The following is an 18,298-nucleotide window of genomic DNA, read 5'->3' as shown; positions in this document are numbered from 1 at the left end:
TGGCCCTGGGGAGCATGCGCACTCTCAGCGCCTGGGGAAAGGAGCGAGTTGGATAGAAGCAAAAAACTGCGGATGCTGGAAATCCAAACAGAAACAGAATTACCTGGAAAAACTCAGCAGGTCTAGCAGCATCGGTGGAGAAGAGCAAAGTTGACGTTTCGAGTCCTCATGACCCTTCAACAGAACTAAGTAAAAATAGGAAAGGGGTGAAATATAAGCTGGTTTAAGGGGGGCGGTTGGGACAAGAAGAGCTAGGTAGAGGGCCAGTGATAGGTGGAGATAACCAAAAGATGTCACAGACCAAAGGACAAAGAGGTGTTGAAGGTGGTGATATTATCTAAAGGAATGTGCTAATTAAGTGTAGAAAGCAGTACAAACAAGGTACAGATAGCCCTAGTGGGGGTGGGGTGAAGGAATCTAAAAAAGGCTAAAAGGTAGAGATAAAACAATGGATGGAAATACATTTAAAAATAATGGAAATAGGTGGGAAAAGAAAAATCTATATAAATTATTGGAAAAAACAAAAAGGAGGAGGAAAAAACGGAAAGGGGGTGGGGCTGGAGCAGGGAGGTCATGATCTAAAATTGTTGAACTCAATATTCAGTCCGGAAGGCTGTAAAGTGCCTAGTCGGAAGATGAGGTGCTGTTCCTCCAGTTTGCGTTGAGCTTCACTGGGACAATGCAGCAAGCCAAGGACAGACATGTGGGCATGAGAGCAGGGTGGAGTGTTGAAATGGCAAGCGACAGGGATGTCTGGGTAATGTTTGCGGACCGACCGAAGGTGTTCTGCAAAGTGGTCATCCAATCTGTGTTTGGTCTCTCCAATGTAGAGGAAACCACATGGGGAGCAACGAACGCAGCAGACTAAGTTGAGGGAAGTGCAAGGGAAATGCTGCTTCACCTCAAAAGCGTGTTTGGGCCCTTGGACGGTGAGGAGAGGGGAAGAGGCAGGTGTTGCATCTTCTGCGGTTGCATGGGAAGGTGCCGTGGGAAGGGATTGAGAAGTAGGGGGTGACGGAGGAATGGACCAGGGTGTCACAGAGGGAACAATCCCTACGGAATGCTGCCAGGGGGTGAAGGGAAGATGTGTTTGGTGGTGGCATCATGCCGGAGTTGGTGGAAATGGCAGAGGATGATCCTTTGAATGCGGAAGCTGGTGGGGTGATAAGTGAGGACAAGGGGGACCCTATCATATTTCTGGGATGGAGGAGAAGGCGTGAGGGTGGATGCGCAGGAGATGGGCCAGACACTGTTGAGGGCCCTGTCAACGACCGTGGGTGGAAAACTGAGAGAATGGGATGGAGTCCTTACAGGCTTGTAATGGATATTGGTGGACAGTCTATCACCAGAAATTGAGACAGAGAGGTCAAGGAAGGGAAGGGAAGTGTCAGAAATGGACCATGTGAAAATATTGGAGGAGTGGAGATTGGAAGCAAAATTAATAAATTTTTCCAGGTCCCGATGAGAGCATGAAGCAGCACTGAAGTAATCATCGATGTACCAAAGAAAGAGTTGTGGGAGGGGGCCAGAGTAGGACTGGAACAAGGAATGTTCCACATACCCATAAAGAGACAGGCATAACTGGGGCCCATGCGGGTACCCATAGCCACACTTTTTATTTGGAGGAAGTGAGGAGTTAAAGGAGAAATTGTTCAGTGTGAGAACAAGTTCAGCCAGACAGAGGAGGGTAGTGGTGGATGGGGATTGTTCGGGTCTCTGTTCAAGGAAGAAGTGGAGAGCCCTTAGACCACCCTGGTGGGGGATGGAGGTGTGGAGGGATTGGACGTCCATGGTGAAGAAGAGGCAATTAGGGCCAGGGAACTGGAAATTGTTGGTATCACGTAGGCCGTCAGAGGAATCACGGATGTAAGTGGGAAGAGACTGGACAAGGGGAGAGAGAACAGAAACAAGATATGAAGAAATGAGTTCCGTGGGGCAGAAACAGGCTGACATGATCTGTCTACCGGGACAGTCCTGTTTGTGGATTTTGGGGAGGAAGTAGAAGCGGGTTGTCTGGGGTTGAGAGACTGTAATGTCTTGAATAGGGCCTATTCTAATATGAAGAGAGATATGGTACAAGGAAGTAACAACTGAGACAGATTCTGGTGTGTTATAAATAGAGATATGGTCTCATGAATTAATAACTGAGGAAGGATCTATTGTAATATAAACAGAGAGATGATCTCATTAATTTAAATATATTCATGCTCAATTGTAATAATAACTGAGAGAAGAGTCTAATTTGAAATATGCAGTCAGGGACTAGTGCAGTAACAACTGAGAGAGGGCCTGGTGTAATATAAACAGTGACATTGTCTTAGTACAGTAATCTGAGGCATTGTCTTCTGTATTGTAAATAGAGATACATTCTACTTTAACAGAAACACTGACACAGTCTGTAGTTTTGGGAGGTTTTAATTCTGTTTTTGCCATCAGGAACAGACATGGTCACAAAGTTGAGTTGTGAAACAACTTTATTGAGACAAAGTCAGGACAAGTTTACCAAGTTTCATGTAAACAACAGTGACAAACTCTGGCAGCGATTTACAGTTTAACGTGGCTTATTCTACTTGTATCAAATCAGTTTCTTCTCCTCGGTTTCTCTCTCTTAGATGCTGGTCTCTGCTTCTTCTCCTCTGTATGGCCTTGCTCAGGAGAATCTCTTTTATGTTGCCACTTCTCCAATTAACCTCTGCCTCTTCCCAATCAATGCTCATCCCTGTGGTGAAATGCCCTGAAATTGCTTCTCTTAGCCAATCAGGTTTCTTTCATGTCAGCAATGTTAGCCTTAATTAATCACCTAAGTTTATCTTTTTCACAGTTCATGACAGCAATGTTAGCCTTATTTAATCATGTAATGTTCCGTGTATTCACCGTGGTTCTATTTTCTCGTATCTGCAGGCTGTTATCTTTTGTTGCCATTTATCTCAGAGAGGCCCCTACATTCCTGCCTTTGGCTCACACAAACAATCTTCAAGAACTTTAGCTTTTAGCTGCAGTAAGTGTTTTAAAGATTGTCATTATTTCCCAGAATCGTTCTCACTTGGCATTAATTTACATTAAGCCCTATTTCTGCATTTTCCTTCCTCACTATACCACAAAAGGGGTTTTAACAGAGTTCAGTGTTAATAATTTTACACTATCTTCTATTGAAGACCTCTGGTTATTCTCTTTCCCGTGAGAGAAAACATTCTCTGTGTCCCCTCTCTCTAAATCTTTCACAATTTTAAAGACCTCTATCAGGTCACCTTTCAACCTTTTTTCAAGAGACAAGAGACCCAGTCCATCAATCTTTTCTTTGTATGTATTTCTGGTATCAACCTTGTAAGTCATCTCTGCTCCCTCTCCAGTGTGTCTCCATTCTTTTTATAAAATGGTGACCAGAGCTGTACTCATTACTCTCAGTGTGGTCTGACCAAGGCTCCAGACAGCTTTAGCAGAACTTCCCCACTTTCCAATTCCATTCCTCGTGAAATAAAACCTCATGCTCAATTTGCTCTTTTTATGGCCTTGCTCTGATTGACGCATTTACACTCGATCTAATTGTTCCTCTATCCCACCCAGACTCACATCTTCCAAGTAATAAGTGACCTCCTTATTCTTCTGACTAAAATCTACTACCTCACATTTATGTGTGTTCAACTTCATTTGCCCCTTCTCCCCAGTTCTGATCTGACAAGCTGTGGCCACAGTGGAGATATTTATATTTAAATTGTTCACTACATCAGTGATCTGACTCTGCTCAAACCATAACCACAAGGATATCTGTGCATTGTTCTGAGTGTGAGCACAAGCCCGTGTCACTATCACACACAGATACAGTTTCCTTGGTTCACATCTCTATACAAAGACCAGCTCTTTACAAATTCCCTTTCTACACAATGGCAGCAGACATGAGGAAGAATGTGAGGCTCATTAATATTCACCCACATTTTATAACAGCAAAGGGTCTACTGGAACAAAAGTTCAGTCATTTTCCATTACAGGCAAAACACAGAGAAAAGAAAAACATGCATTCATATAGCACCTTTCATCACCTCAGGGTGTCCCAAAGTGCTTTACATCAGGGAAGTCCTTTTGAAGCACAATCACTGTTGTAATTTAGGAAACATATCACAATCAATTTGTGCACAGCAAGCTCCCATACACTGCAATATGATAATGACCAGATCTATGTCTGTGACATTGGCTGAGGGATAAATATTGGCCAGGACATAAGGAATAACCCCCCTGTTCTTCTTAAAATTAGAGGCCAGTGGATCTTTTACATCCACCCAAGCAGCTAGGCGGGGCCTTGGTGTAATATTCTCAGTTGAAAGACAGCACCTCTGACAGTGAAGCACTCCCTCAGTACTGCACTGGAGAGTCAACCTCAGTTGTTGTACAGTGGGACTTGAACCCACAACCTTCTGGTTGAGAGGTGAGAGTGTTACCCCCTAAGCCAGAGGTAACACAGCAGTGCAGTTGCACACTGGCACCTTAGTATTGTCTCATCAGCTACAGTGTTTCATTAAATACATTTACTGAGTGGATTTCAATTTAAGCCAGGTTTACAGCCATGATGTGATATTCACACATCAAAGGCAAAAGAGATGCTGGGGGCACATACTAAGTCCAGGAGCTGAAAGTGATTAACAGACTGGGTTTTGTGTTTATTGATCCTGAGTGTGTTACCAATGTCTTCCCTGGATCCCAAGGCTAGGAGAGACAGCCTGGAAGGTATGGGGAGCTGGGACTTGTCCATGAGAGTAACTGAAGCTATGAGGACTGAAATAATCTTGAGTTAGAAAGAAGAAAAGGTTCAGTCCTGGATGTGATTATCAGAAGCAAAAACAAGAAAATCCAACAACTTTGCCGGTGACCTGTGAACTCACTGGTGTCTCAGCAGGTGGTGTGAACAAGTAAATCCCTTCCCACACTTGGTGCAGGTGAATGGCTTCTCCCCAGTGTGAATTCGCTGGTGTTTCAGCGGGTTGCCCGAGTGAGCAAATCCCTTCCCACAGTTGGAGCAGATGAATGGCCTCTCCCCAGTGTCAGTTCACTGGTGTAAAGTGAGTTGAGATGATTTCCTAAACCCAGTCCTGCAGTGAGAGCACCTGAACGGTCTCTTCTCAGTGTGAACACGTTGATGGTCCATCAATTCTCCGGCCGTTTTATAGCACTTCCCACAGTCTGGGCATTTAAAAGGTTTCTCCTCAGTGTGAACTCGCTGGTGTCTCAGCAGGTTGGTTAACTGAGTGAATCTCTTCCCACACTCAGAGCAGAGAAACGGTCTCTCCCTACTGTGAACTTGTTGGTGTATCCACAGGTTGGCTGACTGGGTGAATCCCTTCCCACACTCAGAGCAGGTGAACGGTCTCTCCCCTGTGTGAATTCGCTGGTGTTTCACCAGATCAGATGTATGAACAAACCTCTTCCCACACTCGGAGCAGGGAGAGGGCCTCTCCCCGATGTGAATGTGCTGGTGTCTCAGCAGGTCACTGCTTCTTGTAAAGGTCTTCTCACATTCAGAACATTTAAAAGTTCTCTTATCAACGTGAACACATTGGTGTTCAGTGTATTGGGAGGATTCAGAAACTCCCTTGTCCCACTCAGAGCAGGGGAACAGCCTCTCCCCAGCATGACCTCGCTGGTGTGTCAGAAGGTGGAATGAGTGTGTAAATGTCATCCCACACTCAGAGCATGTGAACGGCCTCTCCCCGGTGTGAACCCGTTGGTGTGCCAGGAGGTTGGATGACCGAGTGAATCCATTCCCACATACAGAGCAGATGAAGGGTTTCTCCCCAGTGTGAAAACCCTCATGCTTCAGAAGGTGGACTGAATGGGTGAGGCTCTTGCCACACACGGTGCAAGTGAATGGCCTCTCGCTGGTGTCAGTGCGCTGGTGTCTCAGCAGTTCCCTGCATCTTTTAAAGATCTTTTCACATTCTGAGCATTTAACAGGTCTCTTTTCTGAGTGAACCAATTGGTGCTCAGTGTATTGGGAGGACTGAGTGAATCTCTTCCCACACTGGGAGCAGCTGAACGGCCTGTCCTTGGTGTGAACTCACTGGTGCTCAGCGAGATGCACCGACTCGCTGAACGACTCCCCGCAGTAGGAGCAGCTGAACGGTCTCTCGTCAGTGGGAACTCACTGATGTTGGACCAGTTCATCGGAGGTTTCAAAGATTTTCCCAGAATCAAGAGTATTGAAAGGGCTTCTCTTCAAAGTGATTGAGCTGGTGTGCCAGCAGGTTGGATGAACACATGAATTTCTTCCCACACACGGAGCACGAATGAATTCTCAGTGTTGTGAGCTCACTGTTGTGTCAACATGTTTGCCAGGTACATCAATCCCTTCACACAGGAGGAGCTAGTGAACGGCCTCTCGCCAGTTTCCAGCCGAGACAGTCAATTAAAACCCTTCAGATGTACAAATCTTTAGATCTCGATGAACTGATTGGCTCTGTCAGATGTGAGGTTTGGTTTGAGTTTCCTGAATGCAAATCCTCCTCTTCTATTTCCTGGAAGATAAGTTTACAAAGAATTACAAGGAATATACATGACACAAACAGACCGTTCAGTCTATCCAGTCTGTCTTGGAGTTTCTACTCCACAGGAGTTTCCTCCCATTCTGCCGACCTCATCTCAGTCTTTCAGCTCATCTTTCTAATCACTTTTCTCTCATGTTCTCATCTAGTTTCCTTTTGAAAGCATCTAAGGGATTTGTCTCAACCACTTCCTGTAGTAGCGAGTTCCACACTCTAACGACTGTCTGAGGAAAGAAATATCCCGTTCTCCCCTCGGATTGATTAGTCTCTATTATGTTTTCATGGCTCAGTGGAAACATTCTGTCCACATCTACCTGTCCAACCCATTTAAGGACTTATATCAGAAGAGACAAACACGTCTCTTGATTTGAGTTTGCTGTGTGTAAATTCTCCCCTTACAGTAAAAGGAGTTACCAAATCCCATCCCTGTCAGTCCAGGATAGAAATTCACAATATCCTCTCCTCCTCCTGACAGAGACAGGGATGGCCGCGCATGCGCATTGCTGCTCGTTGCTCCTGCAAAGATGGCGGCCGTTAACCCGGGTCTTCACTGGCAAAAGCCCCGAAGCTGCCGCCCGATGTACTCCCGGGACGGCAGCCTCCTGCTTGGTCTTTTAGCCCGACACAGGACGTTTATGAAGCCTTCCCGCCGACCTAATGCCCCGAATGCTGGCTCCGATTCGGTGCATCCTCACCGCCTGAAGATGAGACAAACAAGCATCTGTCCACGGACATCACCCGCAATGCGCATGCTCCAGATCACAATGCCCGGGGAGTGATTGACGGCACCTCCGGACCAATGGGAAGATGGTGCGTGACTGGAGGACCGCGAGGGAGCCACTGGTCCTCCAACCAATCGGAATGAACGAGGGGCAGGGCTAAGCACAGATCTCCCTCATTGGCTGAAATCTGCATCATTTTGAAAGCTGATTTGTCTCAAACTCCAGGAGAAAACTGGACCTTTCTGTTTGTGGCTTTAAACAGATGAAACCCTGTGGGTGTGGAGCAAACATTTCAAACCATATCAGGATACGGGGTCAGGCATTTAGGACTGAGATGAGGAGAAACTTCACACCACCAGAAGGTGGTGGAATTTTCTATCACAGAATGCTATGGAGGCCAAGTCACAGGGTATATTTAAGAAGGAAATAGATTTCTAGACTCTAAAGGTGTCAAGTGGTATTCGCCGGTGGGGGAGGGGGAGCGGGAGCAGGAGTATGGCGTTGAAATAGAAAATCAGCCAAGATCATATTGAGTGGCAGAGCAGCCTCGAGGGGCCAAATTACCAACTCATAGAGTCATAGAGGCTGACAGCACAGAAAAAGGCCTTTTGGCCCATCAAGTCTGCCCTGGTCAAACAAGTACCTAACTGTTCTAATCCCATTTTCCATAACGAGGCCCATAGCCTTGTATGTCATGGCATCACCACAGCATATCCAAATACTTCTTAAAAGTTATGAGGGTTTCTGCCTCTACCACCCTTTCAGGCAGTGAGTTCCAGATTCCCACCACCCTCTGGGTGAAAAAATTCTTCCTCACATCCCCGCTAAACCTCCTGCCCCTTACCTTAAATCTACACCCCCTGGTTATTGATCCCTCCACCAAGGTGAAAAGTTCCTTCTTGTCTACCTTATCTATGCCCCTCATAATTGTATGCACCTCAATCATGTCCCCCCTCAATCTCCTCTGCTCCATGGAAAATAACCCCAGTCTAACAAGTCCCTCCTCATAATAACTCTCCAGCCCAGGCAACATCCTGGTAAATCTCCTCTGTGCTCTCTCTCGTGCAATCACACCCTTCCTGTAATGTGGATTCCAGAACTGCACGCAATACTCGAGCTGTGGCCTAACCAGCATTTTATACAGTTCCAGCATAACCTCCCTGCTCTCATATTTTATGCCTCGGCTAATAAAGGCAAGTATCCCATATGCCTTCTTAACCAAATTATCTACCTGTCCCACTACCTTAAGGGACTGGTGGACATGCACACCAAAGTCCCTCTGCTCCTCGGTACTTCCCAGGGTCCTACCATTCCTGCTCCTGCTTCGATTTTCTATGTCTATCTGTGTTTCAACATTTGTTAGTGAAACATGGGAACATAATGAAACAATGCACAAACAGTTCAAGGGCTAACTTAAAGGAATATCTGGGCAGATAGGGAATGTCACCATTCGAACAAGGAGAGTCCCTGGTTTCAACAAATGAATAGGCAGAAGGATTACGACAGGTTTGGGAGGAGTTATCACACCAGGAAACTTTAAAATCTGGGTGATTGTATTTCAAAACTGATTCCTGTGATCCCATTGCTATCGGTTGCTAAGACCAATATTTAAAGTATTTAAAGTGAAGACCATAGGCATATTGGAGAATGATGTAATCAAAGAATTGTGAACTATCTGAGAATAATAGTGAGGGGAAAGGAAGGGACCTGGAAAGCAGCAGACACTTCATGTTGTTCCAGGAGAAGTGGGGCCTGGTTGTGTAGATATCAGGTTTTACACAACACATGGTCAGCCTGTGGTTTCAGCCTGGATGAAGAATCTCTGAATGGTACCATTCAAATCACTCAGTGGGATTCTCAGAGAACCAACATTGTCTGCTCAGAAAGAGGAAGGTTTCTGATGCAGCGAATGAGAAGCAGCAAAGACTCTCTCTCTCTGTCTCATACACACATAGAGACAGAGAGCCCTCACACACAGACAGCTATCACCCCCCACACCTGAATAGGCAACCCCCCACAACACACACAGACATACACACACAGAGACAACTCCTGTTTAATTGGAAGATCAAAGCAAAAAACTGCAGATGCTGGAAATCCAAAACAAAAATAAAAATACCTGGAAAAACTCAGCAGGTCTGGCAGCATCTGCGGAGAGGAACACAGTTAACATTTCAAGTCCGTATGACTCTTCAACAGAACTAAGTAAAAATAAAAAATAGAAAAGAGATTACATATTTCACCTCTTTTCTATTTTTACTTTGTTCTGTTGAAGAGTCATACGGACTCAAAACATTAACTGTATCCCTCTCCGCAGATGCTGCCAGACCTGCTGAGTTTTTCCAGATATTTTTATTTTTGTTCCCTGTTTAACTGGGAAGTTTTATGTTACAGCCAATGAGAAACTGCACACAAACTCTCAGATTTTCACAGGCTCGCTCTCTCTCTATCTCTCATACGCATATAGAGAGACCCGAACAGCCCTCACATGCACACAGCTATACCCTCACCCACCCACCCTCTCACACACACAGACATACTCACACAGAGACAATTCCTGTTTTATCGGGTGAACAACACCAGCCAACCTAACCATTACTGCAGATAAAGTATCGGTGTCTGTTGTAAGGGCCACAATGTCAAGAGAAATTCATGTAAACATTATCGTCCCGGGGCTGAGAGCAGTTTTGACTATCCAACTCCATTGAACCGTAAATCTATATTGAACAACATTTGGGGCAGAGGCAACAACAAAACATTAACATTAAGAAGGCTATTGCTACCCTGGGTGGGAGATAGTGTGAAATACAGAACGACATCCCTGCATAATGGCAGTCTCTACTTTCCTCCTGGTATCACAGATGATGTTAATGCTGACTTGGAAATATATTGCCATTTCTTCACTGTCGCTGGATCAAAATCCTGGCACTCCCTCCCTAACAGCACTGTGGGTGTACCTACACCACACGGACTGCAGCAGTTCAAAAAGGCAGCTCACCACCACCTTCTCAAGGGTAATTAGAGATGGGCAATAAATGCTGGCCTAGTCAATGGTGCCCATATCCAGTAAATGATTTTTAAAAAAATCCCTTTATCTTGATGGTCTGCTTGATGAAGAGGATTCTAAGACAGGTTATAAGGAGAAAGAATATAATAGAAATGTTTGCACTGACCAAGAGAAAAGCTTTGAAAAGGAAGAACCTTCTTGAGCCTCGAGGTGGGGAATGTAGACAGAGGGAGGCCAGGTAGGGAAGACTTGAATAATTCCAATAACTTTATTAAACGTTTCTCAACAATAACCACACTTAAACACATTAAAAACTAAGGACCAGCAATAGAAGCAAGTCCAGAAGGATAAGATGAGAAGCTGTGAGCTAATTAATGATCTGAAAGGACAGACGACGTGCATTCTGCTCATCGAGCCAGATAGTCAGGTGATTAACCGAATAAAAAGACGTTATTAAATCTGTCAGAGAGATGAGATATTCAGGTATAAACTGTGAGAAAAGCAATGAGAGAATCACAGATGCATGAAAGAGAACAACATAATTTACCAGATGAATTAATAGGTAAATCAATAAAAAACATGGTGTTGACATGTTATCAGCAATTTAGCACGAGCTAACCAAAGAAAAAAGATTGAATACACAAAAGAAACAATCTATGAGACTTTGTAACAGAGAAGGAGGAGGTCATGAATGTGTGACAGTAGATGGGACTTTCCGTGCTTGAGCAGTTCAGCTGGAATTCCATCCTTGCCGGTGTCTTTCTGCTTGCTGGACAATCAATGGCCTTTTCGAGCTCATCCAACTCAACCATGACAGGAAGATGTGGGAGTGTCAAATTGAGACTGGGGGATGTCCGTTTCAGAGGAGTACAGCTCACAGTGATGTCCAGTCACAGAGATATTTGAAATATTTTCTCAGGGGGACATCTGTTTACTTCTGTTGGTGAATACTTCACCATATTCCGATTTCAGGAGGGCGATTTTGGTGATAGTTGGACCAAGCGCCCTCTTGATCCCACCATATGTTACAGATTTCCATTGTCACAGGCAGTTTAGATTCCTGGATGCAGACTGATCCAGTGTTTACTTACACAGTTTCTCCCGGTCTTTTACACAAGTGTCTTGGCTACATTCAAGTTATGCAGTGTTCCAGCTGTTGGGTTTATGTTGTGCATCAGGTGGGTTTTGCTTTTTGCTTCAGTGGCAGATGCCATCTCTGCTGAGTGGATCTCAAACCAGTCTTTGTTGTGGGTTCCACCTTTACCAAATGTTGCTGCTGCTATGTCAGAAATGATTGAACTCAGCGACTTCCAAACTTCATCAATATCAATGTTGATTGATGAAGCTTTTATTGATGTGCCTGTAAAATATTTTAATGTTTTGTTTCATGTTTCTTGATAATTTAATTTCAAACTGGAGGTTTCACTGTGAAGAATGTGTAAGTCAGTAAGAATTGTCAGTTAGGATTAATCAGCACTTTCTAATCGGAACTGTTAATCAGTGGAGCCTTTCACTGAACTGTAGATTTTGCATTAAAGATCAATTTAGGATTGAAATATAAGTTCATAATTTTATTGTAAATTAGTTCCTGGTGAGAGTTCTTGAATTAAGGGGAAAGATCACAGATGGTGCTTTTAAAAAAGGACACTGCAGTCCTGAAAACCAGTGACCTCTCCAGAATATTAAACTCCAGCCAGTTATGAGAGTTGTTAACATCAACAAACATATTATTATCAGAATATCAGTCCTGGACATGATCCAAGGACAATAACAGTAGAATCCAACTCCTGCAGTCACTTATGAATTCGCTGATGTGTCAGCAGGTTAGATGGCTGAGTGAATCCCTTCCCACACACAGAGCAGATGAATGGCCTCTCGCCTGTGTGAGTTCGCTGGTGTATCAGCAGGTTGGATGGGTGAGTGTGTTCCTTCCCACACACGGAGCAAGTGAACGGTTTCTCCCCAGAGTGAACCTGTTGGTGCACAATGATATTGGCTGAAGACCTGAACCTCTTTCCACAATTGGTGCAGCTGAACGGCCTCTCCTCTGTGTGAGTTTGTTGTGCTCCAGCAGATGGGAGGACCAACTGAATCCCTTCCCACAAACAGAGCAGGTAAATGGTTTTTCCTGAGTGTGAACGCATTGATGGTTTTTCAGCAAGGATAATTGAATCCTTTACCACAGTCCCCACATTTCCACGGTTTCTCCATGGTGTCAGTATCCTTGTGTCACTCCAAATTGGACAATCAGTTGAAGCCTTGTCCACACACATTTGTATGATTTCTCCCCAATGTGAGTGGTGTGTAGTTTTTACAGGCTGTTTAAGTGGTTAAAGCTCTTTCCACAGTCAGTGCACTGGAACACTCTCACTCAGGTGTGTGTGTCTCAGTGCTTTTCCAGTCACAATGGTGTTTGAAATCTTTTCCCACAAACAGAACAGAAATACATTTCTCCTTCCATATTCAAAGGTCGATAATATTCAGGTCCTGATGTATTGAGTAATTCAATCAATCAGATCTTGACGTGATGTCTGTTTGAGTCTCACATCTGTAAATCCTCCTCCTCTAATATCCTGTAAATGTTAGAAAAGTCATCACCGTCAGTCCTGGATAGAAATTCTGAACAGACAATTCTAGTTTCTGTGGAACATTTTTTCCTCTCTTGTTCCCCCAGACCTGTAAATCCCCGTCCCACACACTCTTCCTCCTCCCTGGGCTGAAATCCAAACCCATCTCACCATTTCTTTCCTCCACTCCCAGTTTTCTCCCTCCCTCTCCTCTGCCTGGGTTCAGTTCTCCAGCTCCTGTCTGCAGACTGACAATAAAATCAATGAGTCTTATTGGGGGTTTGGGGCCTCCAGCGGGTGTTTCTGAATCCTCCCCGCCCACCTCCCAGGGTTTCCTTCCTTCCCACAGATCAGATTCCTCATTGATCTGAGCCCAAAGTGTAACCTCTTATTTATTGTCCCCCCTCCCCCATCCTCTGATGTGAACCATCCTCCACTCGCTGACCCAGGATGGCGGCCGTTAACCTGGGCCTGTTCCCGGGAGGGAGAAGCCCCGCAGCTGTTAAAATCCGGCACCGGGTTCTTCACGGTCGGGTTTGGAGCCCACACCGGGTGTTTATGAACCCGCCTATCTCACCCCCGCCGCCGGTTCCATCCTCCCGCTCACCCAGCAATTTCTCTCCCGCTGCCAATTTCCGCCTGAGTCCGGCTTCGTACCCAAGTGCGCATGTTCCAGCTCCGGGTCGGGTGATTGACAGCAGCTCCATACCAATAGGAAGAGGGGGCGGGGCTGGAGGATCGGGCGAGAGCAGTTGGTCCTCCAGCCAATGGGAGTGAATGAGGGGCGGGGCTGGAGGTGATGTTCCACAGCGGGAGGAGCTGTGGGGATTGGACCCCGTGAATGTTCCAGGTTGTGTATTTGTACAAAAAACTGCGGATGCTGGAAATCCAAAACAAAAACAGAATTACCTGGAAAAACTCAGCAGGTCTGGCAGCATCGGCGGAGAAGAAAAGAGTTGACGTTTCGAGTCCTCATTACCCTTCGACAGAACTAGTTCTTCTCCGCCGATGCTGCCAGACCTGCTGAGTTTTTCCAGGTAATTCTGTGTATTTGTACTTCTGGTGTCGAATACACACACATCAATAAAACAGGGAATTCCTGGAAACACACTGCAGATCCTTCTTTATCTGGAGATCAAATGTCCCAGCAGTTAACAGGCTCCTGCTCTGAACTCCACCATCTGCTCTTGTAATGCAGACTTTTGCAGATCTATTTTAAATGGGTTGGTTTTAAACGTATTGACACCAGCCTTAAATTCGTAGATTCAGGACTGTCACACAAATGTGTTAAATCTTCAAAGAATAATTACCACAGTCATTTTCAGACTGCAAACTTAAACATGCCGTTTCACTTTCAGTCAGGAACAGATCACAGTTTTATGGTAATCTCTGATTTGACAACACGTTTCCAGCATTCACTGTTGTTCTTCCTGAATTTAAACAAATTTGTAATGGAGCCTTCTGATCTGTGTCAAGGAGCCCTGAGCCATGGGGAGTTTGCTGTCAGTGAAGAGATGAAAAAGACCAAAGTGCCATTTGACCCTCTCAGTGTGATCCTGAAGGACAGTGTCCAGGCTGAAATTCTGTTTCTGCTGTATGGTCCTCTCCCAGATTGTCCTTTCTGAGCTGCAGCCAGCTGATGTTAAAGTCAGGTCAGAAGTGCCTAAATCTACAACAATGTCTTTATTTTATATGTATCAAAAATATTAAACTCAAGCCCTTCCTAACAGCACTGTGAGTGTACCAACACCACATGGACTGCAGCGGTTCAAGATAGTGGCTCACCACTACCTTCTCAAGGGCAATAAAGGCTGGCCAAGCCAGCAACGCTCACATCCCATTTCAGAATGAAAATAAGTTTACAGGGATTATTTAAATCAGCAGAAGCAAACCCCCAAAATCAGAATGAACATGATTCAGTCCTGGATGTGATTAACAGCAACAATAGCAGCAGAAGCCAATACCTGCAGACACTTGTAAACTTGCTGGTGTGTCAGTAGGTGAGATGAATTAGTAAATCTCTTCATACTTGAGGAGCAGGTGACCATTCTCACACCAATATGTATGTGTTTGTGTATCAGCAGATCCCATTAAAACATTGGAAGAATTTATTTTCTATGTGGGCATACAATGTGTAGTGAGGTGGGATGACTGAGTGAATCTCTTCCCACACACAAAACAGGCGAATGGTCTCTCCCCTGTGAGAGTGCACTGGTGGACACTGAGCTCATATGATCACCTGAGCCTAGTCCCACAGTGGGAGCTGTTGAATGGTCTCAACAGTGTGAATGTGTTGATGGCACATCAGCTCCACAGAACTTTTAAAAACACTTCCTATAAGCAAGAGATTTAAAAAATCTTCCGTCATTGTGAACTCACTGGTGTCAACAGGTTGAATGAATTAGTGAATTCCTTCCTACACATGGAACAGGTGAATGACCTCTCCCCGCTGTGAACTCACTGGTGTTACTGCAGGATAGACAATCACCTCAACCTCTTCCCACACTGAGAGCAGTTGAATGGAGCGGAACCAGTCAGTGCACTGATGCTACATCAGTGAATTGGGTTTTTAAAGCTCTTGTCACAGTCTAAACATTTAAACCCTCTCTCTCCAGTATGAACTCGCTGGTGCGTGTGAAGGCTGGATGGAGAAAGATGAGAGTTCAGGGCTCAGACAAGGGGAAGCTTTAGAGACAGTTTGGCCCAGGGATCCAGTGGAAGAGAGGGAAGTTGCAGAGGCAGCTCATCAGATTGTCTCAATGTTGGTGACAAAGAGGCTTCATGAGTCCTCACTTGTTGGGGGTGAGAATAGAGGAGACAGGGGAGAGGGAGAGCCCTTCAAAAGGAACTAACCTCTGTTAGAGATATTAAAAAGAGTCAATATACTGTGTATTTAACACAAAGCTAATTTATTTAGCTATTATCCACAGATTAACCTTGAACTGGGCTGGGGTTTATTAACATCAGCAGAAACAGACACCAATGAATATAGTTCAGTCCTGGCCGTGATTGACTGCAAAATCCAATCACTGCAGTCACTTGTGCACTTGTTGATGTTTCAGCAGGTGAGATGACTGAGTAAATCCCTTCCCACACTTGGAGCAAATAAACGGCCTCTCCCCAGTGTGAACCCGCTGGTGTTTCACCAAGTTGGATGACTGAGTGAATCCCTTCCCACACACAGAGCAAGTGAATGGCCTCTCCCCAGTGTGAACTCTCTGGTGTCTCAGCAAGGTCGATGAATCAGTAAATCCCTTCCCACAACTGGAGCAGGTGAACGGCCTCTCCCCAGTGTGAACTCGCTGGTGTTTTAGCAGAATGAATGACTGAGTGAATCCCTTCCCACACTCAGAGCAGGTGAATGGCCTCTCCCCGGTGTGACCTCGCTGGTGTTTCAGCAGGGTGGATGATTGAGTGAATCCCTTCCCACACTCGGAGCAGGTGAATGGCCTCTCCTCATTGTGAATTCGCTGGTGTTTCAGCAAGTCGGATGAATCAGTGAATCCCTTTCCACACTCAGTGCAGGCGAATGGTCTCTCCCCAGTGTGAACTCGCTGGTGTTTCAGCAGGGTGGATGAAGTAGGGAATCCCTTTCCACACTCGGAGCAGATGAACGGTCTCTCTCCAGTGTGAACTCGCTGGTGTATCAGCAGGATGGATGAGGTAGTGAATCCCTTCCCACACTCATGGCAGGTGAACGGCCTCTCCCCAGTGTGAACCCACTGATGTTTCAGCAAGTGGGATGAACAAGTGAATCCCTTCCCACACTTGGAACAGATGAATGGTCTCTCCCCAGTGTGAACTCGCTGGTGTGTCAGCAGGATGGCTGAAGTAGTGAATCCCTTCCCACACTCAGAGCAGATGAAAGGCCTCTCTCCAGTGTGATTGCGCCGATGAGTTTCCAGCTCAGACCGGTATCTGAATCCCTTCCCACAGTCCCCACATTTCCACGGTTTATCCCCGGTGAGACTACATTTGTGTTTCAACAGGCCAGATGATTTGCTGAATCCTCGTCCACACACAGAACACATGTACGGTTTCTGTCCACTGTGAATGGTGCTTTTTGCTTCCATGTTCAAAATCCAATGATATTCAGGTTACAGCGAACTTGGCGTCAGATCCTGATATGATGCTTGGTTTGAATTTTCTGTCTCCACTCCAATTCCGTCTCCTGCTCTTCTAATATCCTGTAAAAGAAAAAGTCAAAAGAGACAAACATTTCTCTTGGTTTCAGGTCGCCGTGTGTAAATCCTCCCCTTTTAAAAGAGGTTTCCAAAATCTATCCCTGTCAGTCCAGGATAGAAATTCACAACATCTCCTATGCCAGGTACAGGGATGCTGCACATCTCCCCCTATAAAGATGGCTGCCATTTACCACGGTCTGAAGTGTTTTTCTTTATTTTTTCCCTCGGATGTGATTGTCACTGATTGCCTATCCCGAATTGCCCTTGAACTGAGGGCAACACATTGCTGTGGGTCTGAAATCACATGGAGACCAGGTAAGGAGGACAAATACCAGTCAGAGAACCACTGGGATTTTTGTAACAATTGATAATCGCTGCCATGGTCACTATTACTGACCTAACATTCCAGATGTCCCCCTTTTAATCATTGAATAAATCCCATTAATTAATTTAAAAATTCCACTAACTGCCACGGTGGGATTTGAACCCCTGTCCCGAGCATTAGGCTACTTCTCTGGGTCACTGATCCACGGATATCACCACCGGCCACCATTCCCACTTACAGAGAAGCTACAATTACCACCCAGGTCGGTGCTACCCCGGGACCGATAGTTTCTTATTCTGGATTTGAGGCCTCCTCCGCCGCGTGTTTCTGAAGCCTATCCACCCTCTCCCCCGCTTCCATTACCCTCCGACACTCGGCCACTTCTCCACCTCCCTGCAACTCCAGCACCCACACTGCGCATAGGCCAGTGCGAACACGCACTGCGCAAGCTCCATTCACAACCAGTCACTGCGCTTGCGCAAACTGCTCCTGTTGTGAGGATAGGGCACTTTCTCTGTCGACATGGATTCTGTGTAAGAGTGCTGCCATTGAAAAGCGCTATTTCTGATTAGAAAATTGTGTTTCATGGTCCGATGAAGATCGCAGCCATAGGGTTAAGATATGACATTATTAAATCAATTGACACGCCAAGCAAATTACACCGGCAGCATAGTGCTATCCTGGGTGTAATTGACAGAACAAACCCCTACAGTTAGATATGAACTCATTGGAGTCTCAGCCGGTGAGATGAACAAGTGATTTTTTAAAGTTCCGATACACAGAATTTTAAACTTTGTCTTTTCAGTAAGAAGGCACCGATTGTTGATTAAATCCTTTGAACTTTTAAAGCTGGAATGTTAACAAATGGGGAATTGGAGTTCTCACACTTGAAGTATCTGAATGATCTCTCTCTGGTATGACTGCTGCTGTGCCAGTAAATGTAATGACCGAGAGAATCCATTT

At 45.4% G+C, this 18,298-nt stretch overlaps 1 protein-coding gene and 2 long non-coding RNA genes across 3 annotated transcripts; all 3 read right to left on the bottom strand.

The window, feature by feature from the left end:
* Positions 1–2,399: 2,399 nt before the first annotated feature.
* LOC121270459 lies at positions 2,400–7,265 on the bottom strand. Its single transcript, XR_005941542.1, has 2 exons — positions 6,945–7,265; positions 2,400–6,503 (listed from the first exon to the last, which is right to left on the bottom strand). It is a non-coding gene; the product is annotated as an uncharacterized LOC121270459 (long non-coding RNA).
* A 3,248-nt stretch (positions 7,266–10,513) lies between these two features.
* On the bottom strand, positions 10,514–13,626 carry LOC121270449. Its single transcript, XR_005941531.1, has 2 exons — positions 13,434–13,626; positions 10,514–12,832 (listed from the first exon to the last, which is right to left on the bottom strand). It is a non-coding gene; the product is annotated as an uncharacterized LOC121270449 (long non-coding RNA).
* A 2,092-nt stretch (positions 13,627–15,718) lies between these two features.
* Positions 15,719–17,509, bottom strand: LOC121270406 (zinc finger protein 239-like). The gene is made up of 2 exons (XM_041175716.1): positions 17,202–17,509; positions 15,719–17,013 (listed from the first exon to the last, which is right to left on the bottom strand). Exon 2 carries the CDS (start codon positions 16,897–16,899, stop codon positions 15,862–15,864), a length of 1,038 nt encoding a protein of 345 aa, XP_041031650.1. The 5' UTR covers positions 16,900–17,013; positions 17,202–17,509; the 3' UTR covers positions 15,719–15,861.
* Positions 17,510–18,298: the final 789 nt, after the last annotated feature.

Source organism: Carcharodon carcharias, chromosome 27, assembly GCF_017639515.1.
Source record: "Carcharodon carcharias isolate sCarCar2 chromosome 27, sCarCar2.pri, whole genome shotgun sequence".
Classification (NCBI taxonomy): Eukaryota; Metazoa; Chordata; class Chondrichthyes; order Lamniformes; family Lamnidae; genus Carcharodon; species Carcharodon carcharias.
This window is presented reverse-complemented; position numbering and strand designations above follow the sequence as displayed.

Excerpts from the sequence above, each read along its gene's own strand:
- LOC121270406 (XM_041175716.1), bottom strand. The coding sequence starts at position 16,899 with ATGGAAGCAAAAAGCACCATTCACAGTGGACAGAAACCGTACATGTGT.